The sequence below is a fragment of the Platichthys flesus genome, chromosome 21 (assembly GCF_949316205.1).
Source record: "Platichthys flesus chromosome 21, fPlaFle2.1, whole genome shotgun sequence".
Classification (NCBI taxonomy): domain Eukaryota; kingdom Metazoa; phylum Chordata; class Actinopteri; order Pleuronectiformes; family Pleuronectidae; genus Platichthys; species Platichthys flesus.
In genome coordinates, this window is record NC_084965.1 from 1,169,631 (window position 1) to 1,188,225 (window position 18,595).

General features: G+C 43.6%; 2 protein-coding genes across 12 annotated transcripts in view; both read left to right on the top strand.

The window, feature by feature from the left end:
* Nucleotides 1–5,442, top strand: part of LOC133932453 (nebulin-like) — a 33,319-nt gene extending 27,877 nt beyond the window's left edge. For 4 of the 7 annotated variants that reach the window (XM_062379125.1, XM_062379123.1, XM_062379124.1 and 1 more), the window contains 5 exons: nucleotides 214–391; nucleotides 749–841; nucleotides 1,542–1,661; nucleotides 2,788–2,918; nucleotides 3,741–5,442. In XM_062379125.1, the coding sequence (XP_062235109.1) occupies nucleotides 214–391; nucleotides 749–841; nucleotides 1,542–1,661; nucleotides 2,788–2,918; nucleotides 3,741–3,917 (699 nt within the window). In that variant the 3' untranslated portion in view covers nucleotides 3,918–5,442. Of the gene's footprint in view, nucleotides 1–213; nucleotides 392–748; nucleotides 842–1,541; nucleotides 1,662–2,787; nucleotides 2,919–3,740 lie in introns of those variants that run through there. The other 3 variants (XM_062379126.1, XM_062379127.1, XR_009911955.1) reach the window with 3 other exon arrangements.
* Nucleotides 5,443–6,505: 1,063 nt separating this feature from the next.
* On the top strand, nucleotides 6,506–18,543 carry LOC133932459 (NACHT, LRR and PYD domains-containing protein 12-like). 5 transcript variants are annotated; one of them, XM_062379142.1, is made up of 13 exons: nucleotides 6,506–6,881; nucleotides 7,752–7,883; nucleotides 7,984–8,103; nucleotides 8,204–8,323; nucleotides 8,424–8,543; nucleotides 10,635–10,837; nucleotides 11,061–12,855; nucleotides 13,377–13,550; nucleotides 14,815–14,988; nucleotides 15,368–15,541; nucleotides 15,919–16,092; nucleotides 16,426–16,599; nucleotides 16,977–18,542. In XM_062379142.1, the coding sequence occupies exons 2-13, from the start codon at nucleotides 7,759–7,761 to the stop codon at nucleotides 17,161–17,163; spliced, it is 3,540 nt and encodes a 1,179-aa protein (XP_062235126.1). In that variant the 5' UTR covers nucleotides 6,506–6,881; nucleotides 7,752–7,758; the 3' UTR covers nucleotides 17,164–18,542. The 5 variants fall into 5 exon arrangements, with proteins under 5 accessions (XP_062235126.1, XP_062235128.1, XP_062235127.1 ...); XM_062379145.1 differs by having other exon boundaries at nucleotides 6,720–6,881; nucleotides 11,058–12,855; nucleotides 16,977–18,543; XM_062379141.1 differs by lacking the exon at nucleotides 6,506–6,881 and adding an exon at nucleotides 6,899–7,516 and having other exon boundaries at nucleotides 11,058–12,855.
* Nucleotides 18,544–18,595: the final 52 nt, after the last annotated feature.

Sequence of the window (18,595 nt, forward strand, 5' to 3'; positions counted from 1 at the left end):
TGTGTGTGTGTGTGTGTGTGTGTGAGAGAGTATGTGCGCGCATGATTGTTTGTTTGTAATAATAAAAATAATAAAAATATTCCCTGTGTGTTTATTTTGCTCACTGACTGAATGCACCCTGATGAGTGTGTGTGTGTGTGTCTGTGTGTGTGCGTGTTTTAACTCTTTGTCATTTCAACTGTGACACTAATGTGTATTTGTGTGTTCCATCAGGCCAAGTACCACGAGGACTTTGAGCGAGCACGCGGCCGAGGCTGCGCTCAGGGATTGGACGAGCCCAGCATGGAGCGCTACCAGAGAGCCAATCAGATGATGGGAGAGGCAGGTTACGGCAAAGGGATCCGCCCCCAGGTGATGGAGATGGACAGACGACCAGGAGGCATCATCGTAGGTCAGTGACCATCAACACAACTGCACACTGTGTGTGTGTGTGTGTGTGTGTGTCTGTGTGTGTGTGTGTGTGTGTGTGTGTGTGTGTGTGTGTGTGAGTGAGAGTGTGTGTGTGTGTGTGTGTGTGTTTGTGTGTGTGTGTCCTGATTGGACGGAGCAGAGCTGTTTCATAAGATCATTTTGTTTAAAGCTAATTTAAGCTTTAATGTTTATTTACAGCAGGATCTTTAACAATAAAAAAAAATAAAAGCCTTTTAAACAGAGACAGCTGATGATGTCATGGTCAGAGAGTTAGAATCTGTGCACACACACGCACACAAACACACACACACTCATGGATTTCCCCACCTCTCTGAAGACCTGAAGGTGTGGAGGACAGACCCAGGCTCCATATTTGACTTTGACCCTCTGGAGGACAACGTCCAGTCCAAGAGCCTCCGCAGGATGTCTGGTAGATCACCTGACTCCCCCTCGTTTGCTAGAATAAGAAACACTAATCATGTTTCCAGGCTTAAAGTGTGTTTTGTGTTTGCAAACCCTTTGTTTGAATTAACACACGTATACAAGTCCTTTTCAATTCTTATTAATAATTCACAATCTCTTTTGTAAGAGATTAACTCACCAACTAGAACGTCCCTGGGAGCTCGTCCCTCAACAGTCTCATTATGAATCCACATTTAAATTCACTGGATTCAGATTTTTATCTGGATCTGCATCAAATCAAAATAATCTTTTAAAAAGCTGCAGATTTTTTATCTAGAACCAAGAGATGTTTTCAAGCAGTTTTAGTTTTAAACATCTAACCCTACTGTCAACTACATCAATGAAAAGACTGGAACCCAGCAGCTTCTAACAGGTGTTGTGTGAGTATCTCAGAGCATGAACACACATTTGATCACACACTCTCCACCCTGATGCCCCAACACTCAACGGAGCTCAACTCAGTCTGATGCTCTGACTCCAGGAAACTTGATCTTTTCCTTCAGAGACGTGTCCATGTGCTGGAGCTCATCTGTTTTCCTGTAGTTGTGATTTTTGATTTCTGCCGACTCACTTTTATTTATTTCTTCTTCTCCCCTGTCCTTGTTTCTGTCTGTGTCCTGTTGGCTGTTGTTATTTTCCACCTGGTGCTGCCCCCTGGTGGCTGTTAGAGCGGGCAGGCCGCAGCCTGAGCCGGCAGCACTCGCAGCAGTCTCTCTCCCACAGCCAGGCTCAGTCTGTCAGCTCTCTGACCTCTGACCTCTGGGACGGCAGCAGCGCTGACACCCCCGGTATCTTTCTGTCCGCTCACACACACAGACACACACACACACACACACACACACAGCCGACTGACAGACACACATGTGCACACTGTTGTGTTCATTCTGTGTGTATGATCAGATCTGTATCTTGCATAGTGTATAGAAATAAGCGCAGAGGCACAAGATGATTACACGAGGATGTTGTTCATTAGTCTGTATATATGTACAGCTATAAAAGGTATAAATTCACAATAGTATACTATACAATATGAATATAAAAAGGATGCATGTGGATATATACTATATTATATTTATATAATTTACATTTTTTAATACGACAGAGTATTTGGGCCATTTTGAAGAAAAAATTAATTCTGAGATTTTGAGAATATACTCTGAAAATAATATTATGCAAAAAAAGTTGTAATTTTAGAAAATAAAAAATTGGACAAGGCAATACCATGAAGGAGAAAATAAGTTCTTCTCCAAGTGGAAGTCAAATCTTGATCTTCTCATAACTCCAGGCTGAGTGTCAGCTCCATGTTTAATAATAATAAAACTTAGATTTCAGGAATAAACTCGTAATATAACAAGTATTATATCATCTCAACATTTTGAGATAAATGTTTTAACGTGTAAAAACTCAGCTCTGCTCTCTGGAGCTTCTACCTGGTTCTGTGTGGTTCTGTCTTCAAACAGACTCAGTTCTTCTCTTTTCAAAGTCCTGATCTGAGGATCCACGGAGCTGATGAGACAAATCATCAATGATTTAGATATTTATGACACTAAAGTAGATTTAACAAGAAGCTGCACATTCATCATTTTAACAGACGGACTGAACTTCTGATATTCACCTTCTAACAGGACCCACAGAATCATGATCACTTCCTTCTTGAACTCTCTGAATGTTCTGACGCTCGGTCGTGGTTTTCCGTTCTGTCTCTAATCCACAAATCAAACGGACTAATTCACTTTGTCTCTCTGCAGGTTGGTGTGAAGTTCACTGTGTGTGTTTATGTTGTTTAACAGCTGGAATCACACACACGTCACAGGAGGGAGGTCAGGTTTAAACTGTCGGGGCAGGAAAGACTTTTTAAACTCTCTCTCGCTCTCTCTCTCTCTCTCTCTCTCTCTCTCTGTGTCTCTCGTCCAGCGCCCGTCCTTCCAGGAGCGTACCATCAGGGCGTCCAGATGCAGCAGCAGCAGCAGTATCACGGCTACATGCATCAAACCAGCATGTCCTCTGTCAGATCCGTCACCTCCCCCCCGCACTCAGCCACCATGGTACCTGCTGAATCACAGGACGCCTCGTTTGTGGTGTTTTCTCTTTCCAGTCGTAGAGTTCAGAGACCAATCAGAACGTCAGGAAAAGAATCTAAAATCATGACGAGGATCAGAAGTCAAACACGTAGGAAATAAACTTAATAAAAACTATAGAGACTGGTGTCACACAGCAGAGCTCCACTTCAACAACTGAAGATGAAAAGAAAACAAACAGGACTGAAATGTTTAAATTATATAATAACATCTAGAATATATGTGGAGAAAATTCTATTTGTGTGCATTCTACAAACACTTTAATGTTTCTGTCTTCTGCTCGTGAAAATACAAATAAGAAGTTTTCTATGTCGAGTCAAAACACATTTAATATTTTAAGAGCTTTTCAGAGATGGTTTTACTGTTTCATCTAAATTATACAAATTGTTGTTGTATTTACCCTAGAATGTGTCTTTATATTGAAATACTTTACATTGAAATACTTTATATAGGGGAGTGGTGTTCAGGTGCAACATGACACTTCACCACTAGGTGTCACTGGATTCTACAGACTGAACCTTTAAGTAATGAACACAAAACTAAAGGGATCCTGTTGTCATATAGAAAACATTTATACATTTTACAGTTTCTCAAAATGTCAGGATCCATGAATCATTCTCTGGGAAATCAACAAAAGCTGTTGCTTTAGGTCAGGATGTCATGGTGGTGAATCAAAGGTCCAATGTTTAGAGTCTGGAGGTGGAACATGGACAAAGAGCTTGGTCCTCACTGGTCTGAAGGGGGAGTCGGACTGGAACTATAACCTCTGTCTCCTCTGGTTGTTCGCAGCGTGTTTACCGGGCGCTGTACGACTACGCGGCTCAGGACCACGACGAGGTCTCGTTCAGGGACGGGGACGTCATCGTCAACGCTCAGCCAATCGACGAGGGCTGGATGTACGGCACCGTGCAGAGAACCGGCCAGTCCGGCATGCTGCCCGCCAACTACGTGGAGTGTTGCAACTGAAGGAGGGAGGAGGTGTGGAGAGAGAGAGAGGGGGAGAGGGGGGGGGGGAGAGAGAGTGAGGGAGGCGGGGGTGGAATTTAAACGAAAAAGAAAAATCCACCTTCATTGGTTAAAACAAATCAGAAGTCGCTCTTTTGGGTTTTATTTCTTCTTCCAGATGTTTTCAGCTGCAGACGTCTGACTTCACAGATCTGAAACGTTATCAATGTCAAGTCCCAGTCACAAACTGGTTTTCTAGAGTCCTGATCACTTGTTGCTGTAAATCCCATCATTTAAAGTGGTGGCAAACACGACCTCACTCCAGAACAACATCTGGATTCACTGAACATGACGGCTGCGTTCAGACATGCACTGAACTCCGGAGGTTCTGCAGGACATTCTCTGGAGGACATCTGTATGTGTGAACGCAAACGTCCCAGTGAGATCCACAGGTCTGGAGGAGACGATGAGAGGAAGTAGTCCCTAACAGATGAGCTGTTTCCTCCTGTGAGCGGCTGTTCCAGGAAAGAGCTGAGCCCCATTTCTGAAATATGAGAATATTTATTTGTGTTATTTGTTCTTAAAGAGTTTCGAGGCTTCAGCAGCAGAGGAGTGAGAAGAGAAAACAGTTTTTATCTGATGATTGACAAAGAGAAAACTACAGGATATCACAAGACTTAGTGTGGAAACCAGGACGGGAAAGTGTCTCCGTCTGATTTCTGTCTTTAAGAGATGAGTTGGAGAGTGGGGGGGCAAGAGGAGTTAGAGATAATAACAGTTTAAAGATGTCTCACGTTGAATCATTGATGGATCCTGAGTTTTATTCATGTTCAGGTGAGTGTAGTTTAGTTGTTGACCTCTGATATAAAAGTTCACGCGACGCAGCTTGGGTTGAAATACAGGAACTAACACATTGTGTCTTTTTGTGTCTCAGATCAAATACTTTGTGTTTTTAACGATGAGTCACAGTTTTCAGGTCGTTGTCTCCTCCAGACAGAGACAGTTTCTGGAGTGTGGACAGACTGTGAGGACGTCCGGCCTCCAGGTTTCTGTACGAGTAGTATTTTGATACACGGCTCCCGTCTACGTTCTGGGCAGAAGTATTTGACTCTTGTACTTGTATGTGTCCAGTACATCCAAGTGTTTTCTGGCTCTGTTGTCTTGCTGTGTGGATTTGCATCCCAGTCTCGTACTGAGTAAAACCTCCGTCAGCCGTGAGACGTCATTTTAGCCGGAGAGTCTTTTGTCTTTTGTATGTTTGAATATTTCATAAATACTAGATGCAGTAGAATATCATTTACTGAGTATTCACATGTTAACTGTGTTGGTTTTTGATGACATTTTAGAAAAACTTTTATTTTCCTGCATTAAGCTTCTTTTTCTTCTAATGTCACCAGTGTTAAGTTTTTGATTTAGTGTGTGTGTGATGACGGATTATACTAAGTTTATTTACATTTTATTTCAAATGATATATCGCTCAGTTATGTTCTTTTCCAAACGATTATTGTTGTGTTACATATATAAGAAATAAAAACAACGAACATGATCATGTTTTCATCAGGTTATATTTATTTCTCTTTAAATGCACATGGTGTTATTTCCAAACCACCGCTCTCACAACCAGTCAACAACGGAGCTGTGGCTGAAGAAGTGTAACGTAGATAATAGATGAACAAATAAAGTTCCTTAGATGAGATGTTTGACGTTTTTAATCGTGAATTACTAATCTGTGTTTGTGACGTCACGCATCACATGACACTTTGTTTTTGTGTGAGCGTGGAACAAAGTTGTTGATGAGCCGTGAGCAGCTGCTGCATCACGTGTGGATCCTCCTGCTCCTCGTTCAGATGATCACTCCGAGGCTCTGATGGAGACGCATCATCCATCTTCTACAGTCCAGAGCTTCAACTGGTCGTTCTGACGTCTCTGTGTTCACATCAATGACTGTATCAACATGGACGACACATGTCGATCAGAACATGAAGGAACTGAGTGATGGTTGGATTCCACAGTTTATGAAAACTTTTATACATCATGAAAAAGGACCAGTTTAAATTTTACGGCAGTGCACAGTGCAGTGACATTGGTGTCTGTGCAGCCTGCTGTGGATTTAGGGACCGTCTACAAATAACTTCACTCTATTACTGCAGTTTCTCCCCAATATCATATCACAGGTCCAGGGTCACCTGCTGGCTATGTTACAGTATTTAATATGTATGTTATATATTTTGCATAAGTTTGGGATATATTTATTATGATTATTCATTAACTTCACTGTTATACTGTATATTCTCACCAAAATCATGACACATGTCCAGCGACTCCTGCTGGATGGATCTGTGACATGTTTTGGTAATAATATATATTATAACAGTGAGGTTATTGAACAATTTGTCATAAATATTTCCCCAAATTATACAAAACCACATTTTTCCAAACTAAGTACTGTTGCATTTGGTGAGGATATACAGTATTGAATAATATAGTTATTGAATAATATATCCCAAACTGATGCAAAATATATTTTTGGGGGAAATTAAATATGTAGGACAGCCATCAAGAGACCCTGGACATGTGACATGATATTGGTGAGAAACTACAGTAATAGTGTGAAGTTATTGAATATATTTGTGATATCTCTTTTCGGTGTTGCACTTTGTAGACGGTCCCTGCTCACTCGTCTCACAGCAGGTTGTACACAGACACCAATGTCCTGTGTCCATCACGGAGGACAACTCATATTGATGATAACTGGCCTGTAGCCCGTTGTCCACCTCACTACGGTGGGAATTATGCAGTGTTTGTGTTTTAACAACGTTTCGCTGATGACTCATTGATCCAGGAAGTCAGAATCTGTGAACATCTTTCCAACTTTACTGAACTGAGCCAGAGGAGGAGCCTGAGAACAGGGAGGAGGAGCCTAAGAACAGGGAGCAGTCAGACTCCATTTTCAACTGGACGAGCAGAAGGAAGCAATGTGAGCAGGTGAGTGTGAACACAACTTTCTGAAAGTTTCACTGTCTCACTCTCACACCTGCTGTTAACAGCCGTCTGCTGATCACATGACTCTAAGTTTGTCAGTTCACACCTGGTGATAGACGTCATGTGATCGGATCCCAGAGACAGATGTGAACAGCAGGTCTGGATCAAAGAGCCTTCAAAGGACTAATTAACAGAGTTAACTCACAGCTTCACTTTTTATCGTCATCTGTTCATCAAGTGTTTAATAACACAACGTGTTTTCACGATCATACGTTACAGTCACCTGTGTGTGTGTGTGTGTGTGTGTGTGTGTGTGTGTGTGTGTGCGCGCGCGCGCGTCCCTCCCTCAGAGTCATGTCATTTCCAGTACCTGTAGAGCGGGGGAGGAGCCTCCAGTGAAAGTGAAATTGTTCAGACTCGTGGGGGGGGGCTGTCGAGCAGGCTGTACCGGAAATGATCCCTCTTTAGGTGGAACGGCGGAACCGTAAACAAATCGTTCTTTCGCCGTAGCCAGTGGTCGCCCCCCGCGGCTCTGAAGCCCCTCTGCAGTGGTCCTGTACACAGGGGTCACTAACACAGGAACAGACGAACAAAGTGTGGGAGTGGGATATCAGAGGGGACAAAATACATAAAAATGAGTATGACCCTCCTGAGTGGGTTTTTGGAAGGTGTGTGTGTGTGTGTGTGTGTGTGTGTGTGTGTGTGTGTGTGTGTGTGTGTGTGTGTGTGTGTGTGTGTGTGTGTGTGTGTGTGTGTGTGTGTGTGTGTGTGTGTGTGTGTGTGTGTGTGTGTGTGTGTGTGTGTGTGTGTGTGTGTGTGTGTGTGTGTGTGTGTGTGTGTGTTCCTTTGAGCTCACAGTGTTTTTCTTCTCAGACTGAAGATGAGTGGTCATGTGAAAGAGGAGAGAGCAGAGTCTCCAGGGTTCAGCTGTGTGTCTCTGAAGAGCGACTGGTCCATAGGAAATCCTCCAACCTTTAGTAAAGAACCTGGACCTTCACACACAAAGTAAGAGACCTGCTACAAACATGTGAACCTCCAAACTGAATCCTCAGAGAATGAACCAGTGAATGATGTGTTCTGAATAAAAACATGTTTGTGTTTGCAGAGGTCAGGACCACAGACTGAGAGCAGAGTCTCCAGGGTTCAGCTGTGTGTCTCTGAAGAGCGACTGGTCCATAGGAAATCCTCCAACCTTTCGTAAAGAACCTGGACCTTCACACACAAAGTAAGAGACCTGCTACAAACATGTGAAGCTCCAAACTGAATCCTCAGAGAATGAACCAGTGAATGATGTGTTCTGAATAAAAACATGTTTGTGTTTGCAGAGGTCAGGACCACAGACTGAGAGCAGAGTCTCCAGGGTTCAGCTGTGTGTCTCTGAAGAGTGACTGGTCCATGGGAAATCCTCCAACCTTCAGTAAAGAACCTGGACCCTCACACACAGAGTAAGAGACCTGCTAAAAACATGTGAACCTCCAAACTGAATCCTCAGAGAATGAACCAGTGAATGATGAGTTCTGAATAAAAACATGTTTGTGTTTGCAGAGGTCAGGACCACAGACTGAGAGCAGAGTCTCCAGGGTCCAGCTGTCTGTCTCTGAAGAGTGACTGGTCGATGCATCATCCTCCAGTCTTCAGTAATGAACCTGGACCCTCACCCACAGAGTAAGAGACTGTTTCTACTGTGACCTGCTCTGAAGAGGATCTAGTTTCCTCTAGTGTGGCCCCTGCATTAGGACACAGCTTCATTGAAGTTGGTGACTAATCTCTCAGAATCACTCAAAGAGCTCAGACCTCCACCAAGAACCAACACGCTCCTTATGAAACCACTTTGAAATCCACTAGAGCAGGGGTGTCAAACATATGGCCCACGGACCGGATACGGCCTGCCAGGGGGGTCCAGCTCGGCCCGCCGGATGCAAGGCATGCTCTTAATTAAAAAATTAAATAAAATAAAAAAAGATTAAATTTGAAATAAAAAAACATGTTAATTTGTTAAATCATCATCGTATCAGGCCAGCATGAAATACCAAAAATGTGTTTCTCCAGGCAGCACACACACACAGGCCCTGGGTCTCGGCCCTCACTCTCTCAGAGACACACACATGAGCTCAGAGCTCGTTCCCGTGAAGCAGCCGGTCAGTGACAAACAAGACACAGTGTTCAAAAACCAAGTTGAAAATAAATTACGATGAAGCCTGTCTTGCTCTTGGGTTCACAGTGAATGAAGGAGGACAGGAGGAGAGACCAGTGTGGATTTTAGGTCTGAAAACTCTGGCAGATGACAGTATGAGACCCAACAAATTAAGAAGACACTTAGAAACATTACACCCCAGTCACATGCATGTGTTCTTTTTGTTTAAGCTTTATCATCGTTGTAACAAAGTGATTATAATTTAATTAATATTTTCTCTATTTTTTTTAAACTACAGACTGATGGTAGCCTGACGTTGTCAGACTCACAATTCTAGTCAGAATGTGAGTCTGAGACCGCTCCATTGGGCTGTGATTATGGGGCGTGTTTCAACTGACCAGGAAGTAAAATTGCTCTTCGCTCAATTGGATAGACCTACAACCAATCAGAGCAACGTAGTATGTGACGTATGTTAAGCAACGCATTGTGAGTTATTTACTAATGCCAGGTTCTCACCGGAGGCTGAAGCGCAGCGCCAAGCCTTAAATAACAGCTGGCTCCCATCCACTCCCATGTTAAAACTTTGTGCCGGTCACACTGGAGGCTGAAGCATCGCGCTGCACCAAGGCTGCCTCGCTCCGTGCAGCGATCGTTTTATTAGCGCTGCCCGGCGGTTGAGTGTCCGGTGTGAACAGCCAAGCGCCGGGGCGATAGGGATTAGTGTGTTGCTTTGGCGTCGCCTCCACGTTCTCTGTTCCTCTTTCAAAATGAATGCGCTGTCGATGTCTTCTAAAACAGACTCAATGGCAGCAGCTACACATCTCAGCTCTCCAGCGGCAGACATGTTTGTTGAAAACGAATTCAACCCAAGGGCACTTTGATGACGTGGTTGATTACGTTACCGTTGATCATCTGTCAATCATCGTATAAAGCCCGCCCTGACAATCTGATTGGCCCGGTCGTGCATAATTTCTCCTCAAAGGAGCGACTCCAGACCGAACTTCCCGACCTCAAATGTTGTGGGCGGGGCTAAGTTCGTCTGGCATCCAGGCTAGACTGATGGAGCAATGTAGTGATAAATGTCACCTACTTCAATTAAGTTGAATTTAAGCAAAGTTGAAACAGATTAACAGAAATAAATGTTGCATGTTTTAATTTATCTGTTTCCTACCATCATTGTTGTGGAAATCATTGTTAATAATTATTGTGAGAAATAATTAACATTGACTGGATCAGACTCTTCACATATATTATTATTATTACTGGTCTGTCCCACTTGAGATCAAAGTGTGCAGTATGTGGCCCCATGACTAAAATGAGTTTGACATCCCTGCACTAGAGACTCATTTTGATTTGGATCTGCACCAAATTCCACACACTGGTAAACATCAGTCCTCTGAACAAGTCTGTGAAAGAAAACCCCCCCCTCCCCCCCCCCCCCCCCCGATCTGGTTCACAGACCACAACCTTCCACCAAGTTTACTGGTAATCTGTCATTTTTTATAATCCCACTAACGAACCAACCAACACACAAACATACTGGGTGAAAACAAAACCTCCTTGACAGAAGTGATGACAACCTGTGACTGTGACATGTGAGTTATCAGGACATGTCTTCACAGGGAGAGGAAGAGGAGTCATGTTTCTGAGGAGGAGCAGTCGTCCTGCTGTGCTTCGTGTCAGGACGTCCTGAAGGATCCAGTCTCCACCAGCTGTGGACACTGGTTCTGCAGACAGTGCATCAACTCATACTGGGACCAGTCGGGTTCTTCAGGAGACTCCTCCTGTCCCCAGTGTGGAAAAAGATCCAGAACAGGAGCTGGAGGTCAGACAGCCGGTCAGAGCAGCACTGTACATGTGTCTGCTGATGTCTTCACTTCTGACATCAGCACATGTGGTTTTATTTTGTTCCTTCATACAGCATCAACATTTAACATCGTTAGAAAAGCACAAAGTTAAAGAGCTTTTATTTTCTGTAGTTTTTCTGTATCTGATGAAAACAATCAGCAGATTCTCTGTCTCTCACATTGTTTGTTGTCTTTCAGCAGATCGTGGTCTGCAGGAGGTTTCAGATGAACATAAGCTCAGTGTGAGGAGGAGATGTGAACATGTGACTGAAGGAACTGATGAAACAGGAAGTAGAACCCTCCTCAACAGGATCTACACTGAGCTCCACATCACAGAGGGACAGAGTGAAGAGGTTAATACTCAACATGAGGTGAGGCAGCTTGAGACGGCTTCCAAGAAGAAGATCCTCCACGACACTCCCATCAAGGTCCACGACATCTTTAAAGCCTCCACTGACCAGCACAGCAGCATCAGAGTCGTCCTGACCAACGGCGTCGCTGGCGTCGGAAAAACCTTCTCGGTGCAGAAGTTCACTCTGGACTGGGCAGAGGGTTTAGAGAACCAGGATGTGGGTCTGCTGGCTGTGCTTTCGTTCAGGGAGCTGAACCTGGTGAAGGACCAGCAGCACAGTCTTCTCACGCTGCTCCATGTTTTCCATCCAGAGTTACAGAAGCTCACGGCAGAGACGCTCGCTGTCTGTAAACCTTTGTTCATCTTTGACGGCCTGGATGAAAGCAGACCTTCTCTGGACTTCAACCACAGGGAGCTTGTGTCTGAGGTCACACAGAGGTCATCAGTCAACGTGCTGCTGACAAACCTCATCCGGGGGAATCTGCTTCCCTCGGCTCTCGTCTGGATAACCTCCAGACCTGCGGCGGCCAATCAGATCCCTCCTGCATGTGTTGACAGGGTCACAGAAGTACGAGGCTTCACTGAGGCCCAGAAGGACGAGTACTTCAGGAGGAGATTCAGTGATGAAGAGCTGTGCAGCAGAATCATCTCACACATCAAGACGTCCAGGAGCCTCCACATCATGTGTCAAATCCCAGTCTTCTGCTGGATCAGTGCTACAGTTCTGGAGCACATGTTGACCACAGACCAGAGAGGAGAGCTGCCCAAGACCCTGACTGACCTGTACTCACACTTCCTGCTGGTTCAGACAAAGAGGAAGAACAACAAGTACGGTGAGGGACATGAGACGAGTCCACAGCAGCTGACGGAGACTGACAGGGACGTTCTCCTGAAGCTGGGGAGGCTGGCACTTAAACATCTGAGGAAAGGAAACATCATGTTCTACCAAGAAGACCTGGAGCAGTGTGGTCTTAATGTCACAGAGGCCTCGGTGTACTCAGGAGTTTGTACTGAGATCTTCAGAAGAGAGTGTGTGATCTTCCAGAAATCAGTCTACTGCTTTGTTCATCTGAGCGTTCAGGAGTTTCTGGCTGCAGTCTACATGTTTCATCGTTACACACTCCACAAAGAAGAACTCAACAACTGCTTGGGAACATATGGGGACACAGACAGTAACTTCACCCTGTATGACCTCCTGAAGAAAACCATGAAGAAATCCCTCACCAGTACAAATGGTCACCTGGACCTGTTTGTTCGCTTCCTTCACGGCCTCAGTCTGGAGTCCAACCAGAGAGTCTTAGGAGGCCTGCTGGGTCGGACAGAGAACAATCCAGAGATCATCCAGAGAGTCATCAACAACCTGAAGGAGATGGAGAGTGATAACATCTCTCCTGACAGAAGCATCAACATCTTCCACTGTCTGATTGAGATGAACGACCACTCAGTTCATCAGCAGATGAAACAGTTCCTGACGTCAGAGAACAGATCTAAGGAGAAACTCTCTGGGATCCACTGCTCAGCTCTGGCCTACATGCTGCAGATGTCAGAGGAGGTTCTGGATGAGTTGGACCTGACGAAGTTCAACGCATCAAAACAGGGTCGACTGAGACTGATCCCAGCTGTGAGGAACTGCAGGAAGGCTCTGTGAGTCCAGACATGATCAATAACATGTTCAATCAGTGGAGATGAGTCGTTCTTCAAATACACTCAGTGATAAATGATCCTCATTGTTTTGGGCAGCGTGGTGTTGCAGTGGTCAACACTGTTAGTGCAGCCTTTCTGTGAAGAGGAGGTTCTCCTGGTGTCTGCAGGGTTTTCTCTGGGTTCTCCAGCTTCCTCCACAAACTCAAAGACGTGTAGATTGAGATCCAATCAGTTTATCTTTGAGTCCAACTGTTCAGAATGTGAAGAAATCCCCTCAAGACAGACTTGAGACTTCAAGTGGCCATGAACATGTTGTGTGACCTTGACCTTTGACCTTTGACCACCTGAATATAATAAGTTCCTCTGTCTAAATGAACGCTTGAACCAAATCTGAAAGAATTCTCTTGAGGAGTTTTTAACATGTTCATGAGGCAAAGAGGGGATTTACCAGGGTGAGGGTCACATGATCACGTTTTGTATGAATGTTTTGTTTTCTGATTTAATATTTTCTTTAATTTCAGACTCAGTGGTTGTGGACTCTCAGAGACTCACTGTGAAGTCCTGGCCTCAGCTCTGAAGTCAGACCCCTCACATCTGAGAGAACTGGATCTGAGTGACAACTACCTGCAGGACTCAGAAGTGAAGCTGCTGTGTTCTGGACTGGAGAGTCCAAACTGTCGACTGGAGACTCTGAGGTCCTTAAATCCTTCTTCACTTTCCAGACTTTCTTTCTTATTGGGTCATTATTTATTTAAATTGTCTCAGTTCTGCTCTGCTCACTGTCCCTCAGTCATCTGTCACTCACCCAGCCTGTCAGTCACGTCCACCTCATCAACTCCATTCACCTGCACTCACCTGCTCCTGATCACTAAGAAAGTGTCAGTAAATATTATGTGGACTGAGGCCGAGCACTCGTCCTCCTCAGGGTTTCAAGACACATTCTTATTGAAACAAGTTGGACAGTTAAGTATAGAAACCCCAAAGCTGGTTAGGGGTAGTTGGGGCCCCCCCACCCGCCCGCCACCGTCGCCAGCAACTACACCTCCATAGATAGATAGCATATTGTTATTGATAGGCCTGACCCGTCAAGGTTAGGCTATTGTTAGGAACATAAAGACAATTATTATAACTTTTTTAACTATTTATTATTATTATTGTTTTTATTATGATCAGTAGTACTAGGCCTGTTAATAGGCTATTAATATTAGCAGCTATGTGAGCCTGCATGCTTTCTTATTATAATAATCATCATTATTATCACAATGATTATATTAGTATTATTATCATAATAATAATAAGTGTTATTATTGCTATCATTAGGATACTGTCATTATTATGGGCCTCTTGTGATCTTTAAAAAAAATCTAGAGCTAGCTCTTGGGGCTATGAGCTTTCTAAAAAAGACTGTGGAGCAAATTACTCCTTGGATTAGGGTACGAATAGGCTTACTGCAAGTGCAGCAAGGTATTACTAAGGAAGAAGTAAGTCTTTAAAAAGACTGTTTATAAAGCAATGAATAACTGAATGATAGAGGAAACCGGAGCAATCGCCCAAACTCTGCAGGGTGTCGTCTCAGTAAGGTTGAGCGCTAACCATGCCTGCAGTTACTTTTATACTCGGAAATGACGAGCAACTCGCCTTCAAATGATAACACTCCTCTTTTGATTGGTGGATCAGGAACAAAAACAGTATTTGATTTGTTTGTGTCAGTCCAGCCCCTTGCACTTCGCCACCGAGGGAGCTTTCACTAACCAGTGACAGGTCGGCTGCCTTTTTTCTGACATTGCGCCGCCCCTGGAGAGTGTCCGCGCCACTTTGAGAAGGACTCATTTTTAGTCCAACATGTCTGATTTCATATGTATCTTCCATGTTATGATTCTGTGCTGACATGAATATGTGTCTGTTATTTTCACACATGAACTCAGTTTAATTTACAGTTAAATTGTATTATTTATCCAGGTTGAGGGACTGCAGTCTGGCAAAGATCAGCTGTTCTTCTCTGGCTTCAGCTCTGAGGTCAAACCCCTCTCACCTGAGAATACTGGATCTGACCTACAACGTCCTGCAGGACTTAGCAGTGAAGAGGCTGTGTGGTTTTCTACAGAGTCCAACCTGTCGACTGGAGAAACTGTGGTCAGTTCACTGACTGACTTTTGTAGATCTCATATCTATAAAACAGCATGTATACACAATTATCTCACTTAATGATAATTTAACATAATTCCTCTTCATACATAACTTGAATTCGTTCATAAATTAATCTATGACATTTAAAATATTCAGCTACTTGTTAAAACACTGAGTTTAGTTCTGGATTTCATAAACTGATCTGCAGGACAGAGACCGGGTCCAAATAATCTATTTGTACTGAATCAGGACTCGTTTTTAGTCCAACATGTCTGATTTCATATTTATCTTCCATGTTATGAGTCTGTGCTCACATGAATATGTGTCTGTTATTTTCACACATGAACTCAGTTTAATTTACAGTTAAGTTTTATTCTTTATTCAGGTTGAGGAGCTGCAGACTGACAGAGATCAGCTGTTCTTCTCTGGCTTCAATTGTGAGGTCAAACCCCTCTCATCTGAGAGAACTGAATCTGAGCCACAACAAGTTGAAGGACTCAGGAGTGAAGGAGCTGTGTGGTTTTCTACAGAGTCCAACCTGTCGACTGGAGACTCTGAGGTCAGGTCACTGAATGACTTCGTAGATCTCATATCTATAAACAGTATTTATACACAATTATCTCAATTAATTATAATTGAACATAATTCCTCTTCATACATAACTTGAATCCATTCATTAATTAATCTGTGACATTTTAAATATTCAGCTTCTTGTTAAAACACTGAGTTTAGTTCTGGATTTCCTAAACTGATCTGCAGGACAGAGACCGGGTCCAAATAATCTATTTGTACTGAATCAGGACTCGTTTTTAGTCCAACATGTCTGATTTCATATTTATCTTCCATGTTATGAGTCTGTGCTGACATGAATATGTGTCTGTTATTTTCACACATGAACTCAGTTTAATTCACAGTTAAGTTTTATTCTTTATCCAGGTTGAAGAGATGCAGTCTGTCAGAGATCAGCTGTTCTTCTCTGGCTTCAGCTCTAAGGTCAAACCCCTCTCATCTGAGAGAACTGGATCTGAGAGACAACGAGCTGCAGGACTCAGGAGTGAAGGAGCTGTGTGGTTTTCTACAGAGTTCAACCTGTCGACTGGAGACTCTGTGGTCAGTTCACTGAAATAAAACAGCATTTATACACCATTGATGTCATCTTATTATAATTTAACATAATTCCTCGTGTGACATAACTGGAATCCATTCATTAATTAATCTGTGACAATTTAAATACTGAGTTTAGTTCTGGATTTCCTAAACTGATCTGCAGGACAGAGACTGGATCCAAATAATCTATTTCTACTGAATCAGGACCTGTTTTTAGTCCAACATGTCTGATTTCATATTTATCTTCCATGTTATGAGTCTGTGCTGACATGAATATGTGTCTGTTATTTTCACACATGAACTCAGTTTAATTTAAGAATTTTATTCTTTATCCAGGTTGGAGAGCTGCAGTCTGTCAGAGATCAGCTGTTCTTCTCTGGCTTCAGCTCTGAGGTCAAACCCCTCTCATCTGAGAGAACTGGATCTGAACTTCAACAACCTGAAGGATTCAGGAGTGAAGGAGCTGTGTGGTTTTCTACAGAGTCCAACCTGTCGACTGGAGACTCTGAGGTCAGGTCACTGAATGACTTCGTAGATCTCATATCTATAAACAGTATTTATACACAATTATCTCAATTAATTATAATTGAACATAATTCCTCTTCATACATAACTTGAATCCATTCATTAATTAATCTGTGACATTTTAAATATTCAGCTTCTTGTTAAAACACTGAGTTTAGTTCTGGATTTCCTAAACTGATCTGCAGGCCAGAGACCGGGTCCAAATAATCTATTTGTACTGAATCTGGACTCGTTTTTAGTCCAACATGTCTGATTTCATATTTATCTTCCATGTTATGAGTCTGTGCTGACATGAATATGTGTCTGTTATTTTCACACATGAACTCAGTTTAATTCACAGTTAAGTTTTATTCTTTATCCAGGTTGAAGAGCTGCAGTCTGTCAGAGATCAGCTGTTCTTCTCTGGCTTCAGCTCTAAGGTCAAACCCCTCTCATCTGAGAGAACTGGATCTGAGAGACAACGAGCTGCAGGACTCAGGAGTGAAGGAGCTGTGTGGTTTTCTACAGAGTCCAACCTGTCGACTGGAGAATCTGTGGTCAGTTCACTGACTGACTTTTGTAGATCTCATATCTATAATACATTATTCATACAAAATGTATCATTTAATTATAATTTAAAATAATTCCTCTTCATACATAACTTGATCTACAGCAGAGTCCAACCTGTCGACTGGAGACTCTGAGGTCAGTAGATGGTTGGAGTCAGTCCACGCTGCTTTCATCAGTGTTTTACTAAACACAGTCAGTATCACAGATCCAGGGTCTGTGCTACCAAGCAGGATTTGTGGTTATCAGGTTAACTTCAGGTTTAGTTTTTTCAGTTCTATGAAGCTCGTCCACTTCTTAACGAGGTCAATCACCATGCTAACTTCTGATGAACGGCTAACCTGCTCCAGGTTAAGTTGGAGATCAACCCGTATAGAAGCTCCGCCCACTGACCACAGTGACTCTACACTGTTGTCGGGTGCACGGTCTCCTTAAAGGGACGGATAAGGGAAGTTTAAATCAACGTCTGGTTGGTTCAGTTGATCTCTAACTCACCCAGAACATCTCAATGTCTCCAGACTCATCCTGTCACCAAAACACCAGATGACCTCAGTCACCTGTCTCGGCTTCCTGGAGACAGGTCCATGTGTGTGTCCTCAGAGACAGTGAGACAGTGTGTGTCCTCAGAGTCAGTGAGACACTGTGTGTCAAACTAAAGCTCATTATCAAGGTCACATCATTGGATTCAAACATTTCTCATCAAGAAGCTCAGTGAAGCTGTGAGAGGACAATGAGGACAGACGTCAGGATTGGACAGAGACACAGAAAGACAATAGTCGGCCAATCAGACGAGCCACAAGCTGCTTAGGATCATGTGATTGAGTTGACGTGAAGACGACAGTTGTTGTTTTCATGTGAACAGGAAATGAAGCTGGACCACAGCTGACAGCCTCATACGAGAGACAGAGACGATGTCGTCTTCATCTGATCTGAGACAGTTTGTCCTCTCACTTCATCAGTGAAGAACGGATCAGGTGGATCTTTGTCACAGCTCTGAGATCAGTGGGACTGAAGCCTCTCCTCATCACATGGTAACCAGGAGCTCTTTATACAGAGCAGAACCTCTGCTGAGGTCCATCTGTCTCCTCTGGTCCCAGTTTGTCAGAAGCAGATGTTCATCAACACACAGTGAAACATGGCTTCACCTGTAACAGCAGTAAATCCACCTCTCAGGTGTCCACTCTGCACTTTGACATGCAGAGGACACACACTGAGCTCTTAGCGTGTTCATTCCAACACGTGAACATGAAGCAGAGAGGAAGCTGCTCCACCTCTGAACAGGACTGAAGTCCCTGCTGCTCTTTCTACTGGATGAGCTGCATCACTGACTCACAGCTGATGAAGTGAGTCTCTGTGACACTGATGTCTTCTTCTCTCCACAGGTTGGAGTCTGAGTGGAGGTGTATGTGAAGAGGACAGTGTGTGTGGACGGAGG

What these genes read in the sequence shown, in the direction of transcription:
- LOC133932459 (XM_062379145.1), top strand. Translation starts at nt 7,759, where the DNA reads ATGAGTGGTCATGTGAAAGAGGAGAGAGCAGAGTCTCCAGGGTTCAGC. An exon ending in CCTGGACCCTCACCCACAGA is followed by an intron (nt 8,544 to 10,634) that starts GTAAGAGACTGT and finishes ATGTCTTCACAG; the next exon opens with GGAGAGGAAGAGGAGTCATG. An exon ending in AGGAACTGCAGGAAGGCTCT is followed by an intron (nt 12,856 to 13,376) that starts GTGAGTCCAGAC and finishes CTTTAATTTCAG; the next exon opens with ACTCAGTGGTTGTGGACTCT.